Below are 23,276 nucleotides of genomic sequence, written 5' to 3' on the forward strand. Positions count from 1 at the left end.
TGAATGGGGAAACTTTTGACCTCTTTATGTATATATATATATAGTTTGGAATAATTGCATTGCTTCAAGTGTAAGACACTTAAACTATGGCTTTGTCATTTCCCTTGGCAACAACAGAGCTACGAAAAACAGCATTAAGATAAATACATAATATGATTTTTTTTGAGATGAAGGAAAAGTTTTTCAATCAATTTATCTTTGAAAACAATAATATTTCAATTGTTTAAAAGGAACACAAAAACATATATCTCCCTTTCAAGACAAATAAATGTTGCACCTAATAAAAATTAATTCCTCATTTTGACCTTTACTGCGACACTTCATTAAAACTAGTTTATAACCAATCCTAAACAGTGTAATGAGGATAATGGGTTTCTACCTGGAACTTTAGCGGGGAAAGGAAAATGCCTTTTATTCATGTCTATCTCCAATTTTTTATTGACAACTGAACATTTTAGTGATCTTGGATATTTGACTACAAAGTGTGCTGTGGCACTAACTTTGGTGATTACTCTTGGGAAAGAGAATTGTTTTTTTCTGCTGATGGTTAAATTTTTTAATGAGCATTTTAGTTTTCTAACACATTATTGTCCTAATTATATTGAAGTGCTCTGAACTAATATAAAGATTTTACATTTGTTAGTGATAGGATTTAAAAAAAAAAAGATGGAGATTGCAGCAAAAGGGAAATATTAGCCAGCAATCTTGCAAAATTTCAAATTTCTTGCATATAATTTTCTACAGATATCAAAGAATAATTGATATCTGTAGAAAGTTATATGCCAGGGGTGGCCAAATTGCGGCTCTTAAAAGGATTATTTGTGGCTCTCGATAAATGTACCCGAGTTCTCTTTTCATTTTAATGTTATTATATTTTAAAAAACTGTTGTTGCTCCGTATGTGTTTCAAAATGTCTTTTAAATTACTGACAACAAATATGAAAAACTAAGTGCAACATTGTAACAAATTTCATTTTTGTCCAAGTTAAGAATGATATGACTAATCAAAAACTGCGGCAACAAACATAAACAGTGGCGTAATCGACTGACTCCAGACCGATTAACACGATCTACCAATAATTTATTCCTTTTTTCTAAGAAAAGTAAGCTCGATGGAATATTGACGGAATTCCAAAATGGATTTCAAGATTTGAAATATTTAAATCGTCTCTTCATTTTTTTCGGAATCCATTTGAAATTGACTTAATTCAAGGTGAGTTTTCCATTTCCAGTATAATTATGACCTAAAAAGGATCTGGAGAATTAAAATTAATAGAGATGCAAGAAGATCAAGTTCTACAATTAAAATATAATTGGACGTCGATTACTGAATTTTGGAAATTTGTACCAGAATCAAAGTACTTTTATTTACATGTTTTCAATAAATATGATTTCTGTAAAAAAAATTATTTAATATCTTTTTTACATACCTTTTAAATACGTATTTAAATTGTGGCTCGCAAAAAATTTCGAATTTTGAAAAATTACTCGACTATCGGGAAGCTTGGCCACCCCTGTTATATGCTTTAGTGATTTGTATTTAAAATCACCATAAATGCTTTTTACTGTTTTATCAGTAATGTATCAGTTTGCTTTTTACTTTTAATGTATCAGTATACTTTTTTTTCTTTAACATTCAGTTGTTTTTTCACTACCCTCATATTTTGTCTTGATGAGGTTCTACTGTATTTAATTTTTTCTTTAATATAGTACAGTACAGAACCCGTTATCCGGAAATCAGAAAACCAAATAACCGGAATGAAATTCGATAAATTTTCCCTCCATTTTAGGAAAAAAAAATTTTTTTTTCCTCATAAGATTTCAGGATTTTTCTTTCTTTTTTGAAAGATGTTTACCTTACCATCATTTTGGAAATAGTCATTAGTGTCTTACTTCATTGTTTTTTCTTCTTTTTAAGATTATTTCCAAATAATTTTTTTTTAGTTGAGTTTGGCAATAAAAAAACGGCTTTTTGTAGCGATTCAGAAAACCGGAAAAATCAGTTATCCGGAATAACGATGGTCCCGATCGTTCCGGATAATCGGTTCCCTACTGTAACAGCTCCTTAGATTTTATTTACAATGCAAGGGAAATTATGATTAGTGCCCAACAATTCAATCACTTCCAAATATATTTCATAACTCCAATCATGCAGAATATGTTTTTTTATTTACAATATTAGAAAAAAATCTTATTATACTGATTAAATATTTTTTTAACAGATTTTATTTAAAATGCTGTCTGCTCATCAGATATTCAGAGATTCCAAAGAGAATGTTTTGACTTCTGTGGCCAAAGATAGAAAACTAAGTATGTAAAGAGGCAATAAATTACATTTAGGAGATTTTTCACTTAAGGTTATACGTAAGATTTGAAGTAATTAATTAGATATGTACAAGCATTAATTTTGGTAAAATGCTCGTGTCTGAGGAAAAATATCAAACGAATGAAAATAAGAAATTTTACAAAAACCCGTAAATTAAGAATAATGTAATAAAATTGCATCTTAACTTTGACCACAAAATAAAACTTAAAAAATATTTCCATTTGATGTGAATAATATAAAAGTTAAACTTTTTTTGGTTAAATATTTTGTTTCTTATGGACCCAGTACAATTAAATAGCAAAAATGTTAAACAAAAACTAATAAAATAAATTTTTTTACTAAATCATAAATTCTTATAAAATCGCATGATTTGTTTTAACATTTTGTAATAACGAAACCTCTTCATTTTGTATTTCGTTCTTATTGATCTATCTAGCATGTCTATATTCCTGCAACATGCTATGTCAGTGTGCCTGTAACTTTGTAAAAGCGAACCAAGAAAACGCAAAGATTTGTAGTATCTAAAAAAACATATGCAGTTGCTTCAAATCTTGCGTAAGGAATCTTACCTTACATTAATATATTTTTATTTTTCTGAAATATTTCTCAAAGTAAAAGTGAGTCCTTAATTTGTATTTTTTAAAAACTGATAAAGATCTTTTATTTGATAATAAATCCTGGTACTTGCTGAATTATGTATTATCTGATGTTACTGTGTCTTTGTCTACACAGCATAGGTGCATACATGTCTTGCCATTGATAGTATTTGTATATAAAACAATTTTTTTTTATTTTCGTCATATTTATATTAATTTGTTATTTACTGAATAGCAAAGACAATTTTTCTGTTTGTATTATATCAAATTTTAGATGACTTGGATTGTATAACATACATGACTTGGATTTTCTTACCACTAAAATGCATAAATCTTATAATGTTCTTTTATTTTTGAAGTATATTTTGAAAACATTATTCAAATGATGTATGAATTGTTATAAAAATATGTTCCTTTAGATTTTATATAATGATAGTTTACAGCAGAGCTTGAAAATTATATTTCCTGTAACATGCCCAGATTTTGCATGTGATATGGAGTAATTTTTATTTATTATTATTTTTCTTTTAGTATTTACGAGGGTTGTTTTTCAAGTAAGATCCGTTTTGTTGTGTACGCTAATAGGTAAAGCGTGCATCACAACGAGAGCTTGTGTCGTGTCTTGGGATTCCTTGGGAACCACTTTGCTCAGTTTCAGTTGTGTAGGGAAATTGTACTGTCAGTTCTATGTCTTTAAAATGTTCTAATTTTATAAATAGCCTGCCACGCAGGAGAAACGGTCAGTGGTGCATTTTTAATCTGCAAAAAATCTGTCTGCTGCATATATTCACTGACAGATTTGTTAAGTTACGATTTGTGAAGTAGCAAAATTCCTAGCCATGCTGACAGAGAATTTCGCTACTGACAATGAATCTCTCAGGGTGGCTACGCACCTTGAAAACCTGGAATTATCAAGGATTTTTTTGTACTGGAAAAATCAGGGAATTTAAAAAAAAGGCTGGAATTTTTCTTCAAATTAAATTATTTTACCATCCATTATACCCACCTTATTTAGATGGAAATTTATCGTCAAACAATTGAAATATTATCAATTTGGCAATACTTTGCTTTTATTAAAATTCTCTACATTATCACCCTGCTAAACTGAATGCCATATGAAACTCTCCTGTGGTTGCTAAATGAATGGGGAAACTTTTGACCTCTTTATGGGACTATGCAGTTTTGGAAAGGTAAAGATTGTGGTGGAGGTGGAAGAAAGGGTTAGGATATTTGCTTCTCTTTATAAAAGTTTTTTTTAAAATTTTCTTCTAGTCCGTGGGCTGAATTCCTTTATCTTTCAAGTTTGTTCGGATGCTTTGGGGGCAATTTTTCTTTTAACAAAATGTTTTAGTATTTTTATCTTTATAAAATTCTCCAAGGAATAATTTGTTGTAATTTAATAATAGATTTTTTCTTGTAATTTTTTTCTGAAAGCTTTCGTATTATTTTTTGTTAGCAATGAATTATTTTTTTCTCTGCAAAATCATTACAATTGTTGCATTGATGCTAATTTTCTGGATTTTATTTTCACCTTTAATAACAAATTTAATTTTAAAAAAAAGTTCTTTTACAGATCACCAATTAGATTTTAACATTTAATTCTACGCTTTGTTGGTAAATATTTGATTAATAATTCAAAATTTGAATTTTGTATTAATCACAACGTTGAAAGTTCGTAAATATTGCTTACATTCCACAGATGATATTTCCAAAACTATTTCTCCTTTTACTCTAAAAGCTGGCAAAGACAATTCATCTATGGGAAACACGTTAAATGATGTACGAGCTTAGAATATATACATAAAACAAATATTTATATGTGCTTAGGAGGAAAATGAAATTCGTTTTTTTTTTTTTTTTTTTTTTTTTTTTTTTTTTTTTTTTTTTTTNTTTTTTTTTTTTTTTGATTTGTACTGTACAAGTACAGGTATCAAGTTGGGCAACCAAATGACCAAAATTCATTCTTCCATTCTTTTCCATTATTAGCGGGGTATACATAATGTTGCTTTGCAATTATATATTTTGTTTTCATTTCCTGTTGAAAAACTTCATCTTGCTTGAAAATGTTTCCCAACCCTCACAAAAAAGTGAAAATTAATGTTGGCAAGAATATTTTTTGTTTTTCCTTTCAAGATTTTAATACTTTAATTTCACAGCTTTATGTTTTTATTAAAAAAAGACAGACTTCTACCTGTCCTAATTTACACACATGTTAAATTCATTTTCTCCATTCAAAACTGGTGATGATTTAATATGGCAAAGAAAATTTTCAAATATAAAGTTCTTTAATCTAATAAATTCTCCAAAACTTTATTTTATAAACATTAACATCCTGCCAGATTCGCCTGTAATGCTTTAAGAGCATATTAAATATCGTATATTCCGGCGTATAACGCGCACTTTTAATACAAAAAATAACATTGGAATTTACGGGTGCGCGGTATACGCCAAATATAAAAAATTATAGATTAAAAAAATTTAAATACTATAGAAAAATACTTTTATTTTAAAGAAATAACATACCTTTACCTATATACTTTATTGATTTTCGTTATTACATAAATAGTTCATTATATTCGTCTTCCGTTATTTCTTCAGGCACGTCATCACAATCTGTTTAATCTTCATCATCTGTGTTACCCTTATCCAAAAATAAACAGCCATCTTCTGATCCGACCAGATTATTTGAAATACTGCATTTTTTGAATGATTTTCTAACCATCTTAGGCTTAATTTCATCCCATGCTTTTAGTATCAATTCGCACACTGTTTCCAAACTTGTATGACGCATATGTCCTCCTTTCGTAAAGGTTTTCTTGCCCTCCAACATCCAAGTGTTCCACTGTATTTTTTAAATTGGCTTTAAATGGTTTGTTTAAGCATACGTCCAATGGCTGAACTAATAGTGTCATTCCGCCCGGAATAACTGCCATATCGGTATTACATTCTTTCAACAATTTTTTTGTATTATCTGTAAGGTGGGACCTAAACATGTCCCACACTAAAAGGCTTTCTGGTTATCTATTGATACTAGACGAGATATTGCACATGTACAATCCAAATTTTCGTGCACGTTATACGAAGATTATATCTTAAAATTTAAAGAAAGTTAATAGAAATTATGGGTGCGCATTACACGCCGGGGCGCGTTATGCGCCGGAATATACGGTATATTTTATTGTTATGGATGAGGGATATTTAATAAAATGCACTTATAAATTTAAAACACCTTTTTATAAAGAATAGGACTGGAGTCTTTCAAGATGTAAAGTAATTAATATTTTCAAAGTTCAGCTATAGAAGAAAAAAATTCAATGTTGAAAGCAAATGTCGTAATACATTTGTTAATGCATATTTATAAGATTTAATGTTATATCATTTCTTTGAAAAAGATTGTAAATGATTGCGCACTTTATGTTTTTAGAGGCTGCTTATTTTGGATAATGAGATTTAATACTTAAATAATTTCAACTCTTATTTATTTCCAACATTACCTACATATATGTATATACTTTTAGGTAAGTAACTTCAACATCTATATTAGATTTAATAAAGTACCTAATATCTAGTAATATCTAGTACCTAATATCAGCAGACCAGCTTTTCCAAGCTATAATGTATTACCATTTATTTTATTAATCTAATTTTAATAATACACCATGTATCAGCTTTTGAAAATGTAAAATTTTTTCCTTACTAGACTCTGCTGATAATCATAAAAATGCTGATCTGACAATATCAACAAATATTTACTGTGAAACAAAGTCAAATCCTGATTCTGTAGAAAAAAGTAAAAAAGAGTCTTCTCCTACTATGAAAAGTTGTCCAGAAATTGAAGTAAAGAATCAAGAAGATGTATTGAAGGTTAGTTGCCTTTCCATCTGTTTTAATATTCATTTATGTTTAATTTAATATTAGATAGGTGTTAAATTTAAAAAGGCTTAACTTATTAGCTAAAGAGAAACTATTTTTTCCTTTGCAACTCAGGACTGGCTACTGTTCAGCTACTTAATGGGTACATTCATATTTACTTTTATTTTATTCATTCCAATTCCTGATATTATAATCAATTACAGACCTAATCACATAAACTAATTCAAATATGTTAAAAATTTATTATTTTATTGTACGAGTTCTTTCAACAGTCCTTAACTCTCAGATGCATTTTTATCCTCCAAAATCATATATATTTTTGTAAAATATACTCTAAACAAGCATATCGTTATTTTCCTTGTATGGTACTCAAAGAACTGTTGTAATAAATTTTTTCTGAAGAAAGAAAGAAATTCAAAGAAATTGGAAAATTAACAAGAGTAGGTTGATATATTTATGAGAAGAAAACAACCGCATCATGTTTATATAAATTAATTCCTTAAATATTTCTTTATCTGTTTCCTAAACAAACATATTTTATTTAGCATTTTTACTTTATTCAGTGTTTACTTTATTCAGTGAGAGTTTTCAGTATCTTGCTTAATCATTTATATTCCAAAACTGGCAGACAAATTAGGATTTTCATGCCATTTCAGTATTATTATTTGTTTTCTTTATTTTCAGTTACGCCAGGTGTCTGCCAAAGTATTTGCTATGAATGTTTACTACAATATTGTTTTTCTTTTAGGAGACGAAGAAATCTGAAGATGTAAAAGTGTGCCCTGAAATTGAAAATATGTATATTTATAAGGGACCAAAAGGTATGTTATAAACAATTTTAATTTGTTCAAAGCCATTGTATCTTTATAGTTTTCTCTTTAATATTTTTTCTGAAGTTATTTCATTTATCTTATAAGGAAAGTATCTGTGAATTTTAGTTCAAACATCCTAAATTGAAAAATGTATTTCATCTTAGATCTATTATTTCCAATGACTCTCTTTTCTCAATCAACTAATTTCTTTAAAATAATATACATATTAATAATAAACAAATTAGAACTTGCTGGTAACAGTTTGCTGAAATCTTTTTTTCGAGTGAAAAATGATAAATTAATTTAATTTCAACTTTGTAATTGATAAAGAATAAAGTTATTGTGTACTAAAATGGAACATGAATGATAAACACTTAGTTTTCCTTACTTGTTTGTGCTCATTGTATTTCGTTTGACTGTTTATTGATAACTTGCATTGTATTTAGATGAGTATGAAGAGGATATACCAGAAGATTTAGGGTTAACTAAAGATGAACTTGATATCTACGATGGAACCGGATGTTTAGAAAGATTTGATAGGACTGAGAATTACATACTGGAATTTCGTGTTGATGGTACTGGTAATTTTAAACTTAGATGTAAAAAGATTCTTAATTAGTGAAAAGGTTCTTAAAAGTGAAAAATGATAAATTAATTTAATTTTAACTTTGTAATTGATGAAGAAAAAAGTTATTGTGTATTAAAATGGAATATGGATGATAAACACTTAGTTTTCCTTATTTGTTTGTGCTCATTTTATTTCTTTTGACTGTTTGTTAATAATTTGCATTGTATTTAGATGAGGGTGAAGATATTATACCAGAAGATTTAGGATTACCTAGAGATGAACTTGATTTCTTCGATGGAACCAGTTATGTAGGAAGAATTATTAATGAGACTGCGGAAAAGGAAGCCATACTAAACTTCACTTTAGATTTTTCTGGTAATTTTTAGCTTAGATAAAAAAAGATTCTTAATTAATTTGATATAAATTCTTTAGGTAATTTTTGATTAGGTGGTTGCAAATAATCTTCACAATTTATTTATATTACAGTGTGGGTAATGTTTTTAAAAAGTGCTTAAAGGTGCTTATTTTCAATTTTCATTTTTTAAAAGCCCTTAAAGGTGCTTTTTTTCATTGGGCGTTTTTAAAAAGTATTTAATTTTTTCAAAATGAGATTTTTCTTTATCATGTTAATTTTGGCTACAAATTATGCAAAAAGACACAGTTCACATTGTTCGATTTAACAATTTCACAATTCATTCAACCCCAATCTATTTTGGTGTATTGTTCATCCGTAGCGTATGAAAACGCCATTCGTTTTACATGATTCAAAATTTCATGATTTATGACAATTGTCAAAAACAATGACAAAAGCTTTTTTTTTCTGACATGACGGTTAAAACAAGATAAAACCATCAATTGTCAAAAGCTTTCCAAACCTGCCTAATTATATTTTTTTAAAATGCTTAAAAATATTTATTGAGTGCTTGAAAAGTGTCTAGAAGGTGCTTATTTTTTGTTGAATAATTTGGCTATGCACCCTGTATTACATAAAACAAAATGGCTATAACTCAAAATATTAAAATAAAAAATTTACTTTTGTTGGACACAGCTAATTGAAATATGCTGTATATGTTTCGGTGATGGGAGTGTAAGACGTCAAATGAAACAATATGGCAACCAATGAAACTTCACAAACTCAAATTAATAGGTTATTCATTAAAAAAACATTTAAAAGTTGTTATTAAAAGAACAATTAAAACTTAAACTTTCGGTTGTAAATATATCATACTGCAGGTGGGAGTCACCGGATGGAAATGGAATATTGGTACGAAGTTCTGGGACGCTGCACAACAAGTCTCTCGAAGGCAAACTGTCATCTGCTTAAGTACTGGACATCAGCCTTTTCACTCCCTGCCTTGGCCGCCGGTTGATGCTCCTCCCCCGGTATTCATCCGCGCAGGAAATATTTCGGTTCTTCCTCCTACCTTCGGTCTTCGATCCAATCCTCGATCCTTCTACCTCAGCTTTTCATGCTATCTGAGCTGTCGCAGTCGCAACCAACAGCCTCTACATATGCCTACTTTTATTTTAATGATGTTATCTTCATAACTTAAAATAATTTTAAGCAAAACAAATAGAGATTTTAAATAATTTTTTTAAGGTTATTATCGGCTAGAAAAGCACTAGTAAATTCAAGAATTTTTATTATTATTTATTCCAGTTTTTTATTTATTTCTTTTTATAAAACAAAATGTCTCTATCCAAAAACATTAAATAAAATAAAATAATGAATTTACTTGCATGCAGGTAATCAAATGTTACCTATACTTTTATTTTAGTACTGTAATCTTAAAATTTGTACATAGTTATATATATTCCTGCTCGTGAACTATAGCATATTTGCACTTCACAATCTTAAAGCATTGGAAAATTAAATTAAAATTGAAAATGTTAAATGAGCTGATGTTTTGTTTGAAGAACATTAAGTTAAAGTATGCTAGTTTTAAAAAAGAAAACCTTAATCAAGAATACATACTCTTTTATAATTAATGTGAACAGACATTTAAATATAGAAAAATAGAAGAAATAAGGGATATTAGATCAATCATATTCATTTTTAAAAATTAAATATATTTTTCAATGTGCGGATCTGATTTTGTACTCCTAAATTTGAAGCATCCACTTATGCACCTTTCATACATTTGCTTTCTGAAACACTTGATGCTTAGTAGAGGAAATTATTGAAAATTTGTCTTAAAATGTCATGAAATGTATTAAACAATTTACAAATTACACGAAACAGGGTTGCCACAGGCGACTAAAATGCAACTATTTGCTACTATTTTCGACCTTAGGCGACTATGGCGACTTTTTTTTGCCTGAAAAGGCTAAAAAAAGCAACTATTTTCAGGAATAAGCGACTATTGGGAGACTTTTTTACTTTTGGTGAAGTTTTTTCGCAAAAATGAACATTACTTTCCAGTCCCCTCACTAACACGTACGTAATGCCGCCTACCACGTGCCTGTGTTCAGTGACGTCATCACGCTAATTCCTCCCTTGTTATTTCACCTCATTGAAGAAAAAAAAAATCTGTGTTCCTTCATTATTTGTTCGTTCAAGTGGAAGTGAAGTTAGTGAAGTCAAGTTTATTTTTAATTGTATATCTATATGATGATTTTTTCTACCATACCAGTGTCCTCTTCATAACACATTTTAGGTAAGTGAGCTTTAGTTAACATGCATAGGTAAGAAACGTAGTTTGAGTTTTTTTATATTTAAAATGATTAATTATTTTCTTAAATAAATAAAAAATTAAGTGATATTTTGTCGTTTTTAAAGTGGCATTTTTTTAATAATTTTTAAATTTATTGTTTTAATTTTTTATAAAATTTCCTTTTTTTATTTCATTGATTTTATTAAAATAAGGATAAATAAAGCAAAATTTATTTTTATTTTTACTTTCGGTACTGCACATATTTTTTTTTCTTCCAATAAATACGAAAAAGGCTAATGTTTTTTAGATTTAGTCTATTAATTAAAAAAAAAACACTATTTAAAAAAATTTATACTAAGTTAAGGGATATATTAAAAGTAGCGGTATTTAATAATCCAGAAAACCGGGAAGAATTTTGCTTGGTTTTCCCGCTATTTTGAAGTATAACGATTATGAAAAGTAAAAGAAAGTGGAATTAGATCCAGAGGGGTTAGGGAAGGGACAAATGTGTTTATTTTCTCCTGTGTGTCGGTTGTTTTTCTGATAAGCTGCTGTCAATCAAACTTAAAGGAGTGGTATGCTGATTTCGTTTTCTCTTTGATTTACGATGGGGTGGGGAAAATGTGTTACACACGCATATCAATGAATGTCCGAATTAAGGAACTTGAAACTTCTAGCTAAGAGTGTTGACACGTGAGATTTATTTTAAATCCACTTTAGTTACTCAGTTATCCTTGATTTATTATGATGAATTGCTTTATTATTTCCGATAATACATTATTTATTATGAGCAAAACGTTTTTTAATCACCAGTTATAATCATCTATTTGCCATCGATTAACAAAACAATTTTTTTTTTGTTGAATAAATTAGGATTTTTTAGAAATGCGGTATCATTAAGTTTTCTTGATGTGAAATCACATCTGCTTTCGTTAAAAATGGTCTTTTTATAAAAATAAAATAAAAGGAGAAGATTGTTGATTAATTTAAGCATATAATTATTTGTTAATAAAAGCAGGCAATTATTTTATGAAGCAGATAGCAGCTTTCTTTTTTTTTAAAGTATATATTTTTTTTTCTAAAGTGAAAATTTCTTTGATTTGTTTTCTACTTTCGCTTTTTTTTCTTTTAATTTTTAATGCATGTATGTAAAATATATTGTTACAGTATTATTATTTTTAAACCAATAAATCTTAAATTATTTTTTATTTAAGAAAAATGAAATAAAGCTTGGGTTTGCTTTTACTTTGACTTCTTTACTATTTTGATTGAAAAATTAAGCAATGAGATTGATGTTATAGTAGAATATGTTTAGAATTAATATTTTCTTTTGTGATATTTATTCCTTTTTATTTATTTTTGATTGATTTAAAGATTTTCCATAGGTAATTTTTCAACATATGCTAAATCGCGATACATCGCTATATCGCGACGTCTAGGAGACGATGCATCATGATTTAAAATTTCTGATATCACCCAATCTTAATTGTGGCATTTGACAATTAAGCTATAGTTTTAGTTATTTGGCTACTAATTTTGATAAATTTCTGATATCACCCAATCTTAATTGTGGTATTTGACAATTAAGCTATAGTTTTAGTTATTTGGCTACTAATTTTGATAAATTTGTGTTCCTGTTTAGGCGACTATTTTCATAGTTTTAGGCGACTATTTTTATGCTTGAGGCTACTAAAAGCAACTATTTTTTATCATTTTTTACTGTAGCAACCCTGAAATATGTTTTTTTCCTAAATTCTGAAAAAAATAATTTTATCTCCTAATTATTTGAACTTGCCTACTATTGATTAGAAATTGGTATAATTTAACTAACTGCTTTTATTATCTTTAAATTTTTATCTAATTTTACTTGGATCTGATTTTTGATTTTTTAGTAAAAATTTTAAAGATGTTTTACAAATTTTGCCCTAAAATAAAGTTGTAAAATTAAATGAAACAAGGAAATTGAAACTTAATTGGTATTTTTTGTTATTTACTTTCTTGTATCTGATTTTGTTTTTTTATGATTGGTTTTGTAATAAAATTTAAGTAATTTGTAATTAGTGTACTATTTTAAAGTTTTAACAAAGAGAAAGATTCAAAAAAAGGCTTTGTTTTATTGAAGAGTTTTGAAGTTTCAAGTGCTTCTTAGGTAATGGCCACAGTTTTAAATTTAGTATAATTAGCTTTTTTAACTATTAAATTGATATGCGTAATAGTAAACTTATTTCAAATAAGCCTCTAAATACATTTTTTCATAAAAATTCGGACTACTTCTTTTTTAAAAATTCAAGTAAAATCTTCATGTAACTTTTTGTTATCTTTAAAATTAATACAAAAGGTTTGTGCGCAATATACTGCTGTACTTACAAATCTTGAAACATTGATAACAATTTGCGCAATTATGATAAGTTTAAACTTTTTTTTTAAAAAAAAAATGCTTTTCAGTTGTTATCTATTTGAATTGTTTTAATTATCTATTGAATATAGATTTTAAATTTTTTTAATTTGGTACTAATTTTTTAAAAATTGCATAATACCTTTGAAAAGTCCCTGAAAAAAATCTTAAATTCTTAAATTATCCTAATAATTATTCTTAATTAATTCTTAAATTAATTAAAATCTTAAATTATAAATTACGGTGTGAATCCTGGCGCCAGAAAATAAGGCATTATAAGTCTAGCACATTCCTCATATGTCAAATATTCAAGAATTTTTAAATTCTGGTTAAAATTGTGCTTGTTTAAAGTGTGAAAATTTGCCACATTTTCATACTTTTATCCTAATAATCTTTTTTCCCCTGCTTTCTTTGGAAAAAGAATTAGTTTCTCTGAAATGCTAATCACTTAATTTCATTAAAAAGTCATCAATGTTCAATTTGCAGAACAAGCCATTAAATATTCTGTAAAAAGTTTTCACGGGTGACCTAAAAGAAAATCTTAACTTCCCTGGCTTGTAATATTAAATTTAAACTGGAAAGAATGTTACCTTTTTTGAGCAAGTCTGTTAATAAGAAAAAGTATTAATATCTGATTACTAAGAATTGTAGGAATTAAATTTGCACTAGAAATATAACATTTGTATTTCTATTTTTCAACGGTATCATAGTCGCTCAATTTTTTTCCTCTTTCTAGATTTCCATACTCCTCCATCACCACCTGTGCCTTAAAAAAACGTGTTTGTTGAAATACCTATTCCATTTAATCCCTTTCCAAGTCTTCATACAGACTAGAATTGAAATTTTAACAGAATTTTTTCACTTCATTTATAGACACTTTTTTTTTGACTAAATATATTTATTTTAGTCAAAATTTTGTATAAATTACCATAAAATTTTTCAAATTATTTGTACCATTTATTGTATATTTTATATTAATAATAAGGATTTTAAAATAGAGTATTTGAAAGTTCTTATTATTCTGTTCTTACATTGCTATATTTCCTCTATAAGAAATAGAGCTTATTTCCAGTGCAACTGCCAGAAATTTTGTGTATCAAAATTGGCTTTTACAAATGTTCTTTGAATTATGATATACCACTTAAATGGAAGAAATCTAACATGGTGTTTACACAGTTGTAAGCTTCTTTCACTTACCAGAAATTATTAACTTATAAAAAATAAAAATTTTACCCATTAGTAAGTGGAAAAGGTGTAAAGCTTAATTCCTTTTTGAATGCCTACTAGTGTTCTGTTTTGGTTGTACTGTGTTAAGACTCTATTCGAAGAAATTTAACATAGTGTTTGTACCCTGTTTAATTTCATGTACTGTTTCATATGTTATACCATGTAAGTAGAAGAAATTAAAAGTTTACTTTTTTGAATAAAAATGTTCTATTCTTTTAATACTAGTAGTAGTAAGCATCTTGGCAAATAAAAATGTCTTCTTATATAAGTAAACTGATTTCAACAATACATTAATATATATATATTTCATGTGTGGAACTATCATAAACAGTGTTTCTGGTAAGTGTTAGTATTTCAAAACTCACACATTTTTTCTGATTCTTTAATGCAGCTGTTAGCCTCAAATGCTACAACTAGTTGTAAATTTGACTGGACTTTCAATCTCCCACCATTAGAAAGTATGATAAATGAACTTTTTATTTTTTCTTAAATAATGGCAATTATTTCCTTGTTATATCAAAAATTATTTCTCATCCAAGGGACATAAAGGTGGTGCATATGTAGTTTGAAATCTTAATTTTATATAATTAGTGAGCTAATTATTTCAATTGGAAAAAATTTTTCAGCAAGATATTTTTCAAAAAATACTTTTTTTAATGGCTTGTACAGGGTTGGCAAGTTTTGACTCATGATGGTTTTTACCGATTTATACCATGGTTTTTACCGTCATGTCAAAAAACCCTCTGTCAAAAACGTCTAAAACCATCAAAAACCCATAGTTTTGATAAAACTGTATTTTAATTTGAGTTTAACTGTTTATGATTTAAAATTAATTCATTTTCGGGCAATAAAATTAGAAAAAAAGTTGTTAAAAGATATTTAAGAACAGATTTTTGCATTTTCCCAACATGATTACTATATCAAATCATACTATTTGAAGTAAAATATTAGGATACTAAACAAAATTTTCAACATTTCCAAGCATCATTTTGTTTGGCATATTACATTACTGAAGAATGTCAAGTCATTCCTGACTTAGAGTTTGTTAGTAGTTACAAGTTTTGAAAGTTTTGTTTAGCTTATTTCTAATATTTCAGAAATGCCAAACTTTAAATTCTTCTTTTTAGTTCTTGAATTTATTAATAGTTCCAAGTATTTTTGTTTGTTTGTTTATTTCTAACAATTAAGAAATGCAAAATTTTGAATCCTTTGCAAATCAAGCTACAGTGAAACCTGCCAAGTTGACCACCCTTGTAAGTTGGGCACCTGCATAAGTTGACCTCAATTATCAAGAATGGAATTTTTCCTATATAATATAAAGGAGCAAAACCTTTGTAGCTTGACCACCTGTCTATCTTGTAATTTGACCACTGAAATAAGTCAATTTTGTCTGGGAGTATTATGAAATTCTATTCTAAAACCCTCATAAGTTTACCAGAAGAAAAAAAATTCAGAAAATTTTCTGTCATTTTTGCAATGTATGTTAAAATTTCACTTGTTTGGTGAAATAGTGTAAAAAGCTAATCGAAACCTTTTTGTGAGTTGACCATCAGGGGAAACTGTAAGGGGTCAGCTTTTGACCATTTCTTTCATCCGTTCATTGAAAACAGGTGTGTTAGTTGAAAAGTTGCTCTTCCAGTTGCAATAGTGAGCATTTGAATAAATGAATGCTCTGAAATATGCTTTGATATTTTATTTATGGTCTTTGATCTTTCAGTGTAGTAAATAAATTTTAAAGTATTCAAATAATTTTATTTTGTTGAAGTTTTCAAATTGCATGTTTTCGTGTTCTGATATTTTAAGAAATTATACTTATTAAACACTTCACATGCATAACTAACAAAATAATTTTTTTAGAAAAAATTAGTTAAATAATAGAATTATATGTATCAAATTGAAGTTCATTCAGGTTTAAACACATTTAAGATATTCATTTGCATATTTTCTGAATAAAATTTTTAAGTCAAGTAAAAAAAAAAATTAAATATTATATAAAAATTTAAACATGATAAAGGAAACGAAAAAGTAAACAATGACCCGCCCCCTCTATAAGTTGACCACTAAAACAATGCACCACAAGTAGTCAACTTGCACAAGTTTTACTGTATAATGATAAAGGTTAAGTATCACTATTTCCAATAAGTATGTCACAATATTTCAGTATGAATGTATACCCTTCTATAAGAATACATGTATATAGTTGCAAAATCAATAGCAATCATTTACAACATTCATTTATAAAGGCAATTAAGTGAAAATAATATATTGTCTGCTATGTGCCATAAATTAAAGAAAACACTAGGTTTTTGACGGTTTTTACCGGTTAAAACACGGTTTTTACCACTGGTATGGCAGTTTTTGAGGGCAAAAACCCAACCCTGGGCTTGTACCAATCAAGCCATTATAATTTAATATAATTTTGTAAAAATTTTAAATAATTTGCAAAGTTATTTGAAAATCCACTGCTTTATCTTTCCAATTTAATATGTGGAGAACCGAAATCCCTATCAAATGTTCTCAGACAGAAATCTATATATATATACATCAGCTGTGAGTTTTCTAGAAACTTTACTACCAGATTTTTAAATTTTTTCCTGAGCACTGGTCTACTTTTAAATCAGGGTTCCCATGGTCCTTAAAAACTGCTTAATTTTTATTTTAGAAAGTAAGGACCCTTAAAAGTACTTAATTTTGGTACAAAGTTCTTAAGTCTTAATTTTTCAGCATCACTATAGTTGATAGGAATAATTTTTCAGTTCTGTTCCTAAAACAAAAAGTTCTTTTATCATCTAGAATCACACCTTGAAGACAAGTAGAGGATGCGTGGGAGGGGACTACAAGCAGGGGGAATAAAGCATGTCCTTTAGTTAATATTTTAGTTCTTTCATTAATATATTCTGCATTTTGCCTAGACTGATACTCCAAGGGAACTACTGCGCATGGAAAGGTTTTTCCTTTTTTTGGGGGAGAGGTGGGACAATTCTAAGGTACCTAAGTAGAGGACCCACACTGACCTTCAAAATTGACAGAATTCAAGAAATTCAGTTTTACTAGTAATGCATCTGCTTATAGGAATCAAGTAAAACCCTAAGAAAAGATGTATCAAAAAATTTTTTTGAACTAGAATCCATAATGAAAACTATTTCCAAAACTCTTAAAGAATTAAATAAATTTGTAATAAGTAACTATAAATTTGTAGAAAACAGTAGCATTTTTTAAAATTCATGATTGTACTAAAATTTAAACAGGTGTGTAATATATAGAGTTTAAAACATTTCAGCCGACCTAGGTTTTTCATAAAAAAAAAACCTGGGGTTTATTGGGTTTTTGATGAAAGCCTTCAAGTTTTTTCAAATTTTATTCCTGAGTATGTACGTATGATTTGCTTCAAACAAGAAAATTACATATTTGGTAACTATAACTTGTTTTGTTGCAATGTGAAATTTGTTTAAAAAATTTTTGATTGTTGCGCTTTTCTTTTTTAAGGATAAGCAGATTGTTACATAAAAATTTAAATCTACTCAGTTAAAAGATCCAAAACTTTCTGTTATTAATGCCTTAAATTCAAATTTAGATTTTAATAATCATTTTATTCAGTTAACGTTACAACTTATACTGTTTTTTTTTTTAAATTTTTATTTAACTTTTGGTTGCTTTAAAATTAGTTCATGTTTTTCGCCAGATTGTTAAGTAATATTAGATAGAATTAGAGGTTGGGCAGCTCTGAAGAACAGGGCACATCGACCAGAGGTCTATTGTACCCAAACTCTAAATCATGATTAGCAAGAAAGCCTTATGGTTGAAATAAAATTCAGCATACACGTTACAGGAACATCCTTGCAGTTTTTAGGTCTTAATGCAGTGTTTCCGTAAGTGCTCAAATCTTTGAGCAGAGTGGACTTCATTATCACAAAGTATATGTCGTGAAGTTTCCTCTTCAAGATAACCTCTACATAGAGGATTCGATTCAATACACATTACGTATTATAGGTGTCTACTGAGGATGCAGTTTCCACAGTGAGAACACCAATGATCTTCCTGATAGTAATATTATGTAAAGTTAATTCCTATGAACAGTTTTGGCTGGAAATAATTTTATGTAAAGCTCATCAAAGTAAATATAACACAATTGCTGTTTAGTAATAATTTAGAAATTGTTAAGTTGCACACCGTTTTTAATAGGTTTTTCTTAATATTTTTCAATATTATTTTACAAAAGTTACATGATAAGGTGATATTACATGTAGTACCGTCTTTACACATTGGCAAGCTAGGGCAGTGTCCTGGAGCCCTTGAGAATCTTACTTTTTTTAAAAATTATATTAAAAAAGCTAAGAATTAGCAACATTACCTTATATATTTCTAAAATAAATATCTTCCTGCAAGTAGTGATTGTTTATCATGCATACACCAATAATTTGAATAGTTTATCACCAAGAAAACTTAGAGGCAACAGAAATCTATTTTTCTACGTTTCAATGAAACTTTTAGGTTCTTGGGTATTGTAAGATGCTTTACTAACTGTTTAGTTTGACAAAATAATTCATACCTTTTGAATTTTTTTTTATTTGTTATACCTTTATATTTATTTAATTTAATTATGTTAATTAACTTCCAAGGTTTTGAGAGTTATTTTATTATATGAGGATTGCAACTGGTAAGCGTCTCAACTTCTTTTTTAAATTATGCACAGTTTAAAAATGCTTTGAGTTTTTAAGGTAATCAAAATTTGTTTAAATTTGTTAAAATTATTGCATTGTATCTTAAAAATGCTTTATTTTATGCATGTGAAGTTTTTTTTAAGTTCTTTTCTAAACATTATGGCATGTTATAATGTTCTAAAACAGTTTTGCTGTGGGTCAAGCAAAAAAAAAAAAAAATTACTGTTTATTGATGCTGATATGTGTACTTTGATATTTTCCAATTAGCAATCGGACATATTTAGAAAACAAATTTCCCGACACAGGTTTCTTTTTTAAAAGATGACCAAAATGACTTAAATCAAGAATTTTTAAGTCAGCCTATTGCCTAAGTTTTAAGTCTATTGCCTTACTGCCAATATCCACTAATTACTACTCAAGTAATTAGTGGATAGTCCCTAAAAGTGAACTTTAGCATGTTTGAAATTTGATCTAAATTTATTAATCCTTATATTCTTTAAAAAAAAAAAAAAATCTATTTGACTCAAAATTAATGGGATTACATAATCGTTTTAAAAAGTCTTTAAAGGCATCACAGTTTTTTTCTTCTTTTTTTTCTGAAATATAATTCATATTTAATTCAAACATTTTATTCATTTTTCAATATTGATTGATGAAGATTTTAATGAAGCTACTTTAATAGTTTGCAGTTTCAAAAGTTATAAAAATTCAGAAGAAAAGTTTTATTTAATTTTAATTCAATCAAATTTACTTTGACATTATTTTATTCAAATATACTAGTGGGATGTATGACTTATGAGGAATAATTTCAGGGAGCAACATTCGTTTCGGCCCATTGGAGATCTTATGTGAGATAAAAAATAACTAAATATATAGAAAAATCGGTATTTTATTACTTCATTGCAGACTATTAGTTACTGTAATTATCTCCTACTCCAATTAAATTGCAATTAATTGGTTAATTAATTATTAATTAATTTGCAATTGCATACTCCAATTCCTTTCGAAAATTTTTTGAAATTTTTTTTTTTTTGATGCCAATTTTTTTTTTAAATTAACCTAACAGGTTTTTTTTTGAAAAACTACAGATATATAAAATTTTCGAAATCAATTTTGACAATAAATATGCATTATATAGTGCACGAAAGTACCACAAAATTAATTGGAGTATGAGATAATTACAATAACTAATAGTCTGCATTGAAGTAATAAAATGCCGATTTTTCCATATATTGAATTATTTTTAATCTCTCATAGGACCTTCTATGGGCTGAGACGAATGTTGCTCCCTAAAATTATTCCTCATTAAGGCATACATCCCACTAGTTTATTTCAAAATAGGCGAGTCACACTTCCTTAGTCTCCCATGTGAGACATCTAGTAATGGTGAGTGTTTTTATAATAATACAATTATTTCAACATTTTAAGGTCTCAAGCATTATTTCTTTTAGACATTGAAACATAAAAATAAGTTTAGTTAAAAAATATTTAGAATTTACATATGCTTTCAATATTTATTTTGTTCAGATATTTACATCATTATGGAACTGGGAAAATTCGATCGTATAGTTTTAGTATATATTCCTCTTACACTTGTATTTAAAGGTAATCTTTTCTCGCATCGACATTCGTGTATCTTGTATTAAGCCTTTCTAATAGAAGTTCCTCTATTTTTCTGTTCATCATTTGACTTGTGACTTAGCTAAGACATTTTGGAATGCTGAGTGTTTTTACAATTATACAATTATTTCAACATTTTAAGATCTCGGGCATTAAACATTTTTTTTTTTTTAGAAATTGAAGCATAGATGTGAGCTCTGTTAAAAATTATTTAGAATTTACATCTGCTTTTACTATTCATCTTGTTCAGATATTCACACCAGTATGGAACTGGGAAAATTCGATCATATAGTTTTCATTCTAAGATTTATACACAAAAAAAAAAAAAAAAACTGAAGCATGAAAATCATTGTGCTTAATATTATACATAATAATAGACATATTTTAGTTTATGTGTAGTTTTTTTTCATGCAAATTCACAATAAAACTTGCAACAGAGTTAAAAAAAATCACAATAGAAGTTATACGACAGAAACTAAATATCTTACCACACGAATTAGCCTCCTAATTGGTAATTATCACATTTAATTATAGTTGACTAATACTGGTTCGAAATCCTTAGAAAAATCAATTCACAATTGCAACAATGACAAAAACGACATGAACAAACCCTAAAATAGGAAGTAAAGTAACAAATATATCATACTCGTCAATCAAATGTTAAAAATTTATTATATATATATTTCCATCTCAACAAATATTAACATTCGCTTTATCCTAGATTCGTGCGTGCTAGACAGGAAAAATTTATTCTTCGAAAAATCTTATCTAAATAAGTTTTCATAGCCTTAAAGATTGAGAAGAATTCCAACAACGAATCAACCCTTGTGGCAGTTTATCGATTTACATTTCTATCAAGTAACTACGTTTTATAGAAAGAAAAAGCAGCAATTTTTCTTGAAAAGAAAAGAAAAGATGGATGCAATAAAGTTTGGATGCATTTTTCTCTGTTTTCTCTTAATGATATCTTGTTCTGTCATATTTTTATGTGAGAAGAAAATAATATCAGCGATACTACTTTTCCCTTAACCATAATATTAAAAGAACGAACTAATTTCTTAACAGTGTTTATCTAATAAAACAGTTGGATCTATTCCAAAATATTTTCTCCTAAAGTATCCGACTAGTTTTGACAACTTTTTTTTTTGTAAATATTAATATAAAATTTAAAAAAGATTAGTTCATATGTTTTATTATGCGTAAAAACTTGTAGAACTAGCAAAAAAAAATTTTTTTTAAATAGCCATTTTTAGGTAAATATAAGACAATTTTTTGCATATACGCTAAGCACTGTAAAAAAAAAAAAATCCTTCACCCAAAACAAAAAATTCCATTGAGGACTTTATTTAGAAGATTACGAGTTATGTTTTGAACTATTATCTTAAAAGTAAGTGTACATACTGAATTAAGGCTCAATGTAGTCGAAGAAGCAAATTTTTAAGAATTTCCTCACATGTTTTAGCAAAAAATATGCATTAAAAATGAGTTTCTACTTTCTCTTACTCTACAGTTCAAAATATGTGTGCTATAATCATAAATACTCACGAAAAATTTAAACAATTATTTTAAAAACAATATGAGATATCGTGCTTAAGGTGGTATGAAGTGTGAAAAAAATCTGATTTTGAGATAAACGCATTTGCCTGTCATTATGCTTGGAGAAAATCAGTCATCCTGGGTGCGATTTCAGCGGTCTTTAATGACCCTCTCTCCAGTTCGGCATTTTATTAAAGAAATAAAAACTTGATTCTTGAATTTTTTTACTTCAGGTAATGAATTTAAAAATACATAAAAGCTTGCCTTATAAATGTAATCAGCTATAGTCAAAAGAAAAATTGCAAAAGAAGAAGAAGACAAAAAGAAAAGAAAAAAGGAACGAGTAGTTAAAGGCAGCAAGTTTTTTAAATTAGCTCCCAGGATGTTGTCAGTGTTATCTGCAAGTTGTTTTTTTAATTTTTCTTTTTTTTAAAACCTGTTTAATTATTTTCTCGCAATGTCTGATTTGTTGGTTAAAATTACATAATAATGTTATAAATATTTTTTGTTGTACTGTTTGGTCAATATGCAATGCCATACGATTTTATTTTGATCAATGTGCAGTGCCTTTAAAAGTGAAGCCCTAAGTAATATTAGTCGATGCTTGATCACATTTTGGTATTGGTGCGAAGTAAGGCATAGTGGCTACGGTGATAGTTCTATGTACTCCTATGGCAATAAAATATGAATTAAATAGTTTGAATGTAAGATTTGGTATTTTTAGTGATACTTATAGTCCAAAGACTAGATTAAGTACTTAATATGCTTAAAACTTATTCCTAATGCGGATTATTTCGCCTTTAGTTGTATAAATAATTTATATGCATGCATTTATACATACATATTGCATACGTATACAAACTTAAATGAATTAATCCTTAACCTGATCAAATTAAACTAAGTGTAAAATGATCAGGTTGTGGTTAAAAAAAATAAAATGCGCTATTTTAAAACAATGTATTTTTTAAAAACTACAGCAAGAATTGAAGCCTATTTGGTTGAACTTACT

General features: G+C 27.7%; 1 protein-coding gene across 4 annotated transcripts in view; it reads left to right on the plus strand.

Annotated features, from left to right (window-relative positions):
• LOC107454704 (uncharacterized) overlaps positions 1 to 14,653 on the plus strand; it is a 17,425-nt gene extending 2,772 nt beyond the window's left edge. For all 4 annotated transcript variants that reach the window (XM_043041433.2, XM_043041434.2, XM_043041435.2 and 1 more), the window contains exons 2-7: positions 2,222 to 2,309; positions 6,622 to 6,785; positions 7,543 to 7,615; positions 8,053 to 8,181; positions 8,406 to 8,549; positions 13,960 to 14,653. In XM_043041433.2, the coding sequence (XP_042897367.1) occupies positions 2,234 to 2,309; positions 6,622 to 6,785; positions 7,543 to 7,615; positions 8,053 to 8,181; positions 8,406 to 8,549; positions 13,960 to 13,994 (621 nt within the window). In that variant the 5' untranslated portion in view covers positions 2,222 to 2,233 and the 3' untranslated portion in view covers positions 13,995 to 14,653. The remainder of the gene's footprint in view (positions 1 to 2,221; positions 2,310 to 6,621; positions 6,786 to 7,542; positions 7,616 to 8,052; positions 8,182 to 8,405; positions 8,550 to 13,959) is intronic.
• The last annotated feature ends 8,623 nt before the right edge of the window (positions 14,654 to 23,276 follow it).

This window comes from Parasteatoda tepidariorum, chromosome 7 (assembly GCF_043381705.1).
Source record: "Parasteatoda tepidariorum isolate YZ-2023 chromosome 7, CAS_Ptep_4.0, whole genome shotgun sequence".
Taxonomy (NCBI): Eukaryota; Metazoa; Arthropoda; class Arachnida; order Araneae; family Theridiidae; genus Parasteatoda; species Parasteatoda tepidariorum.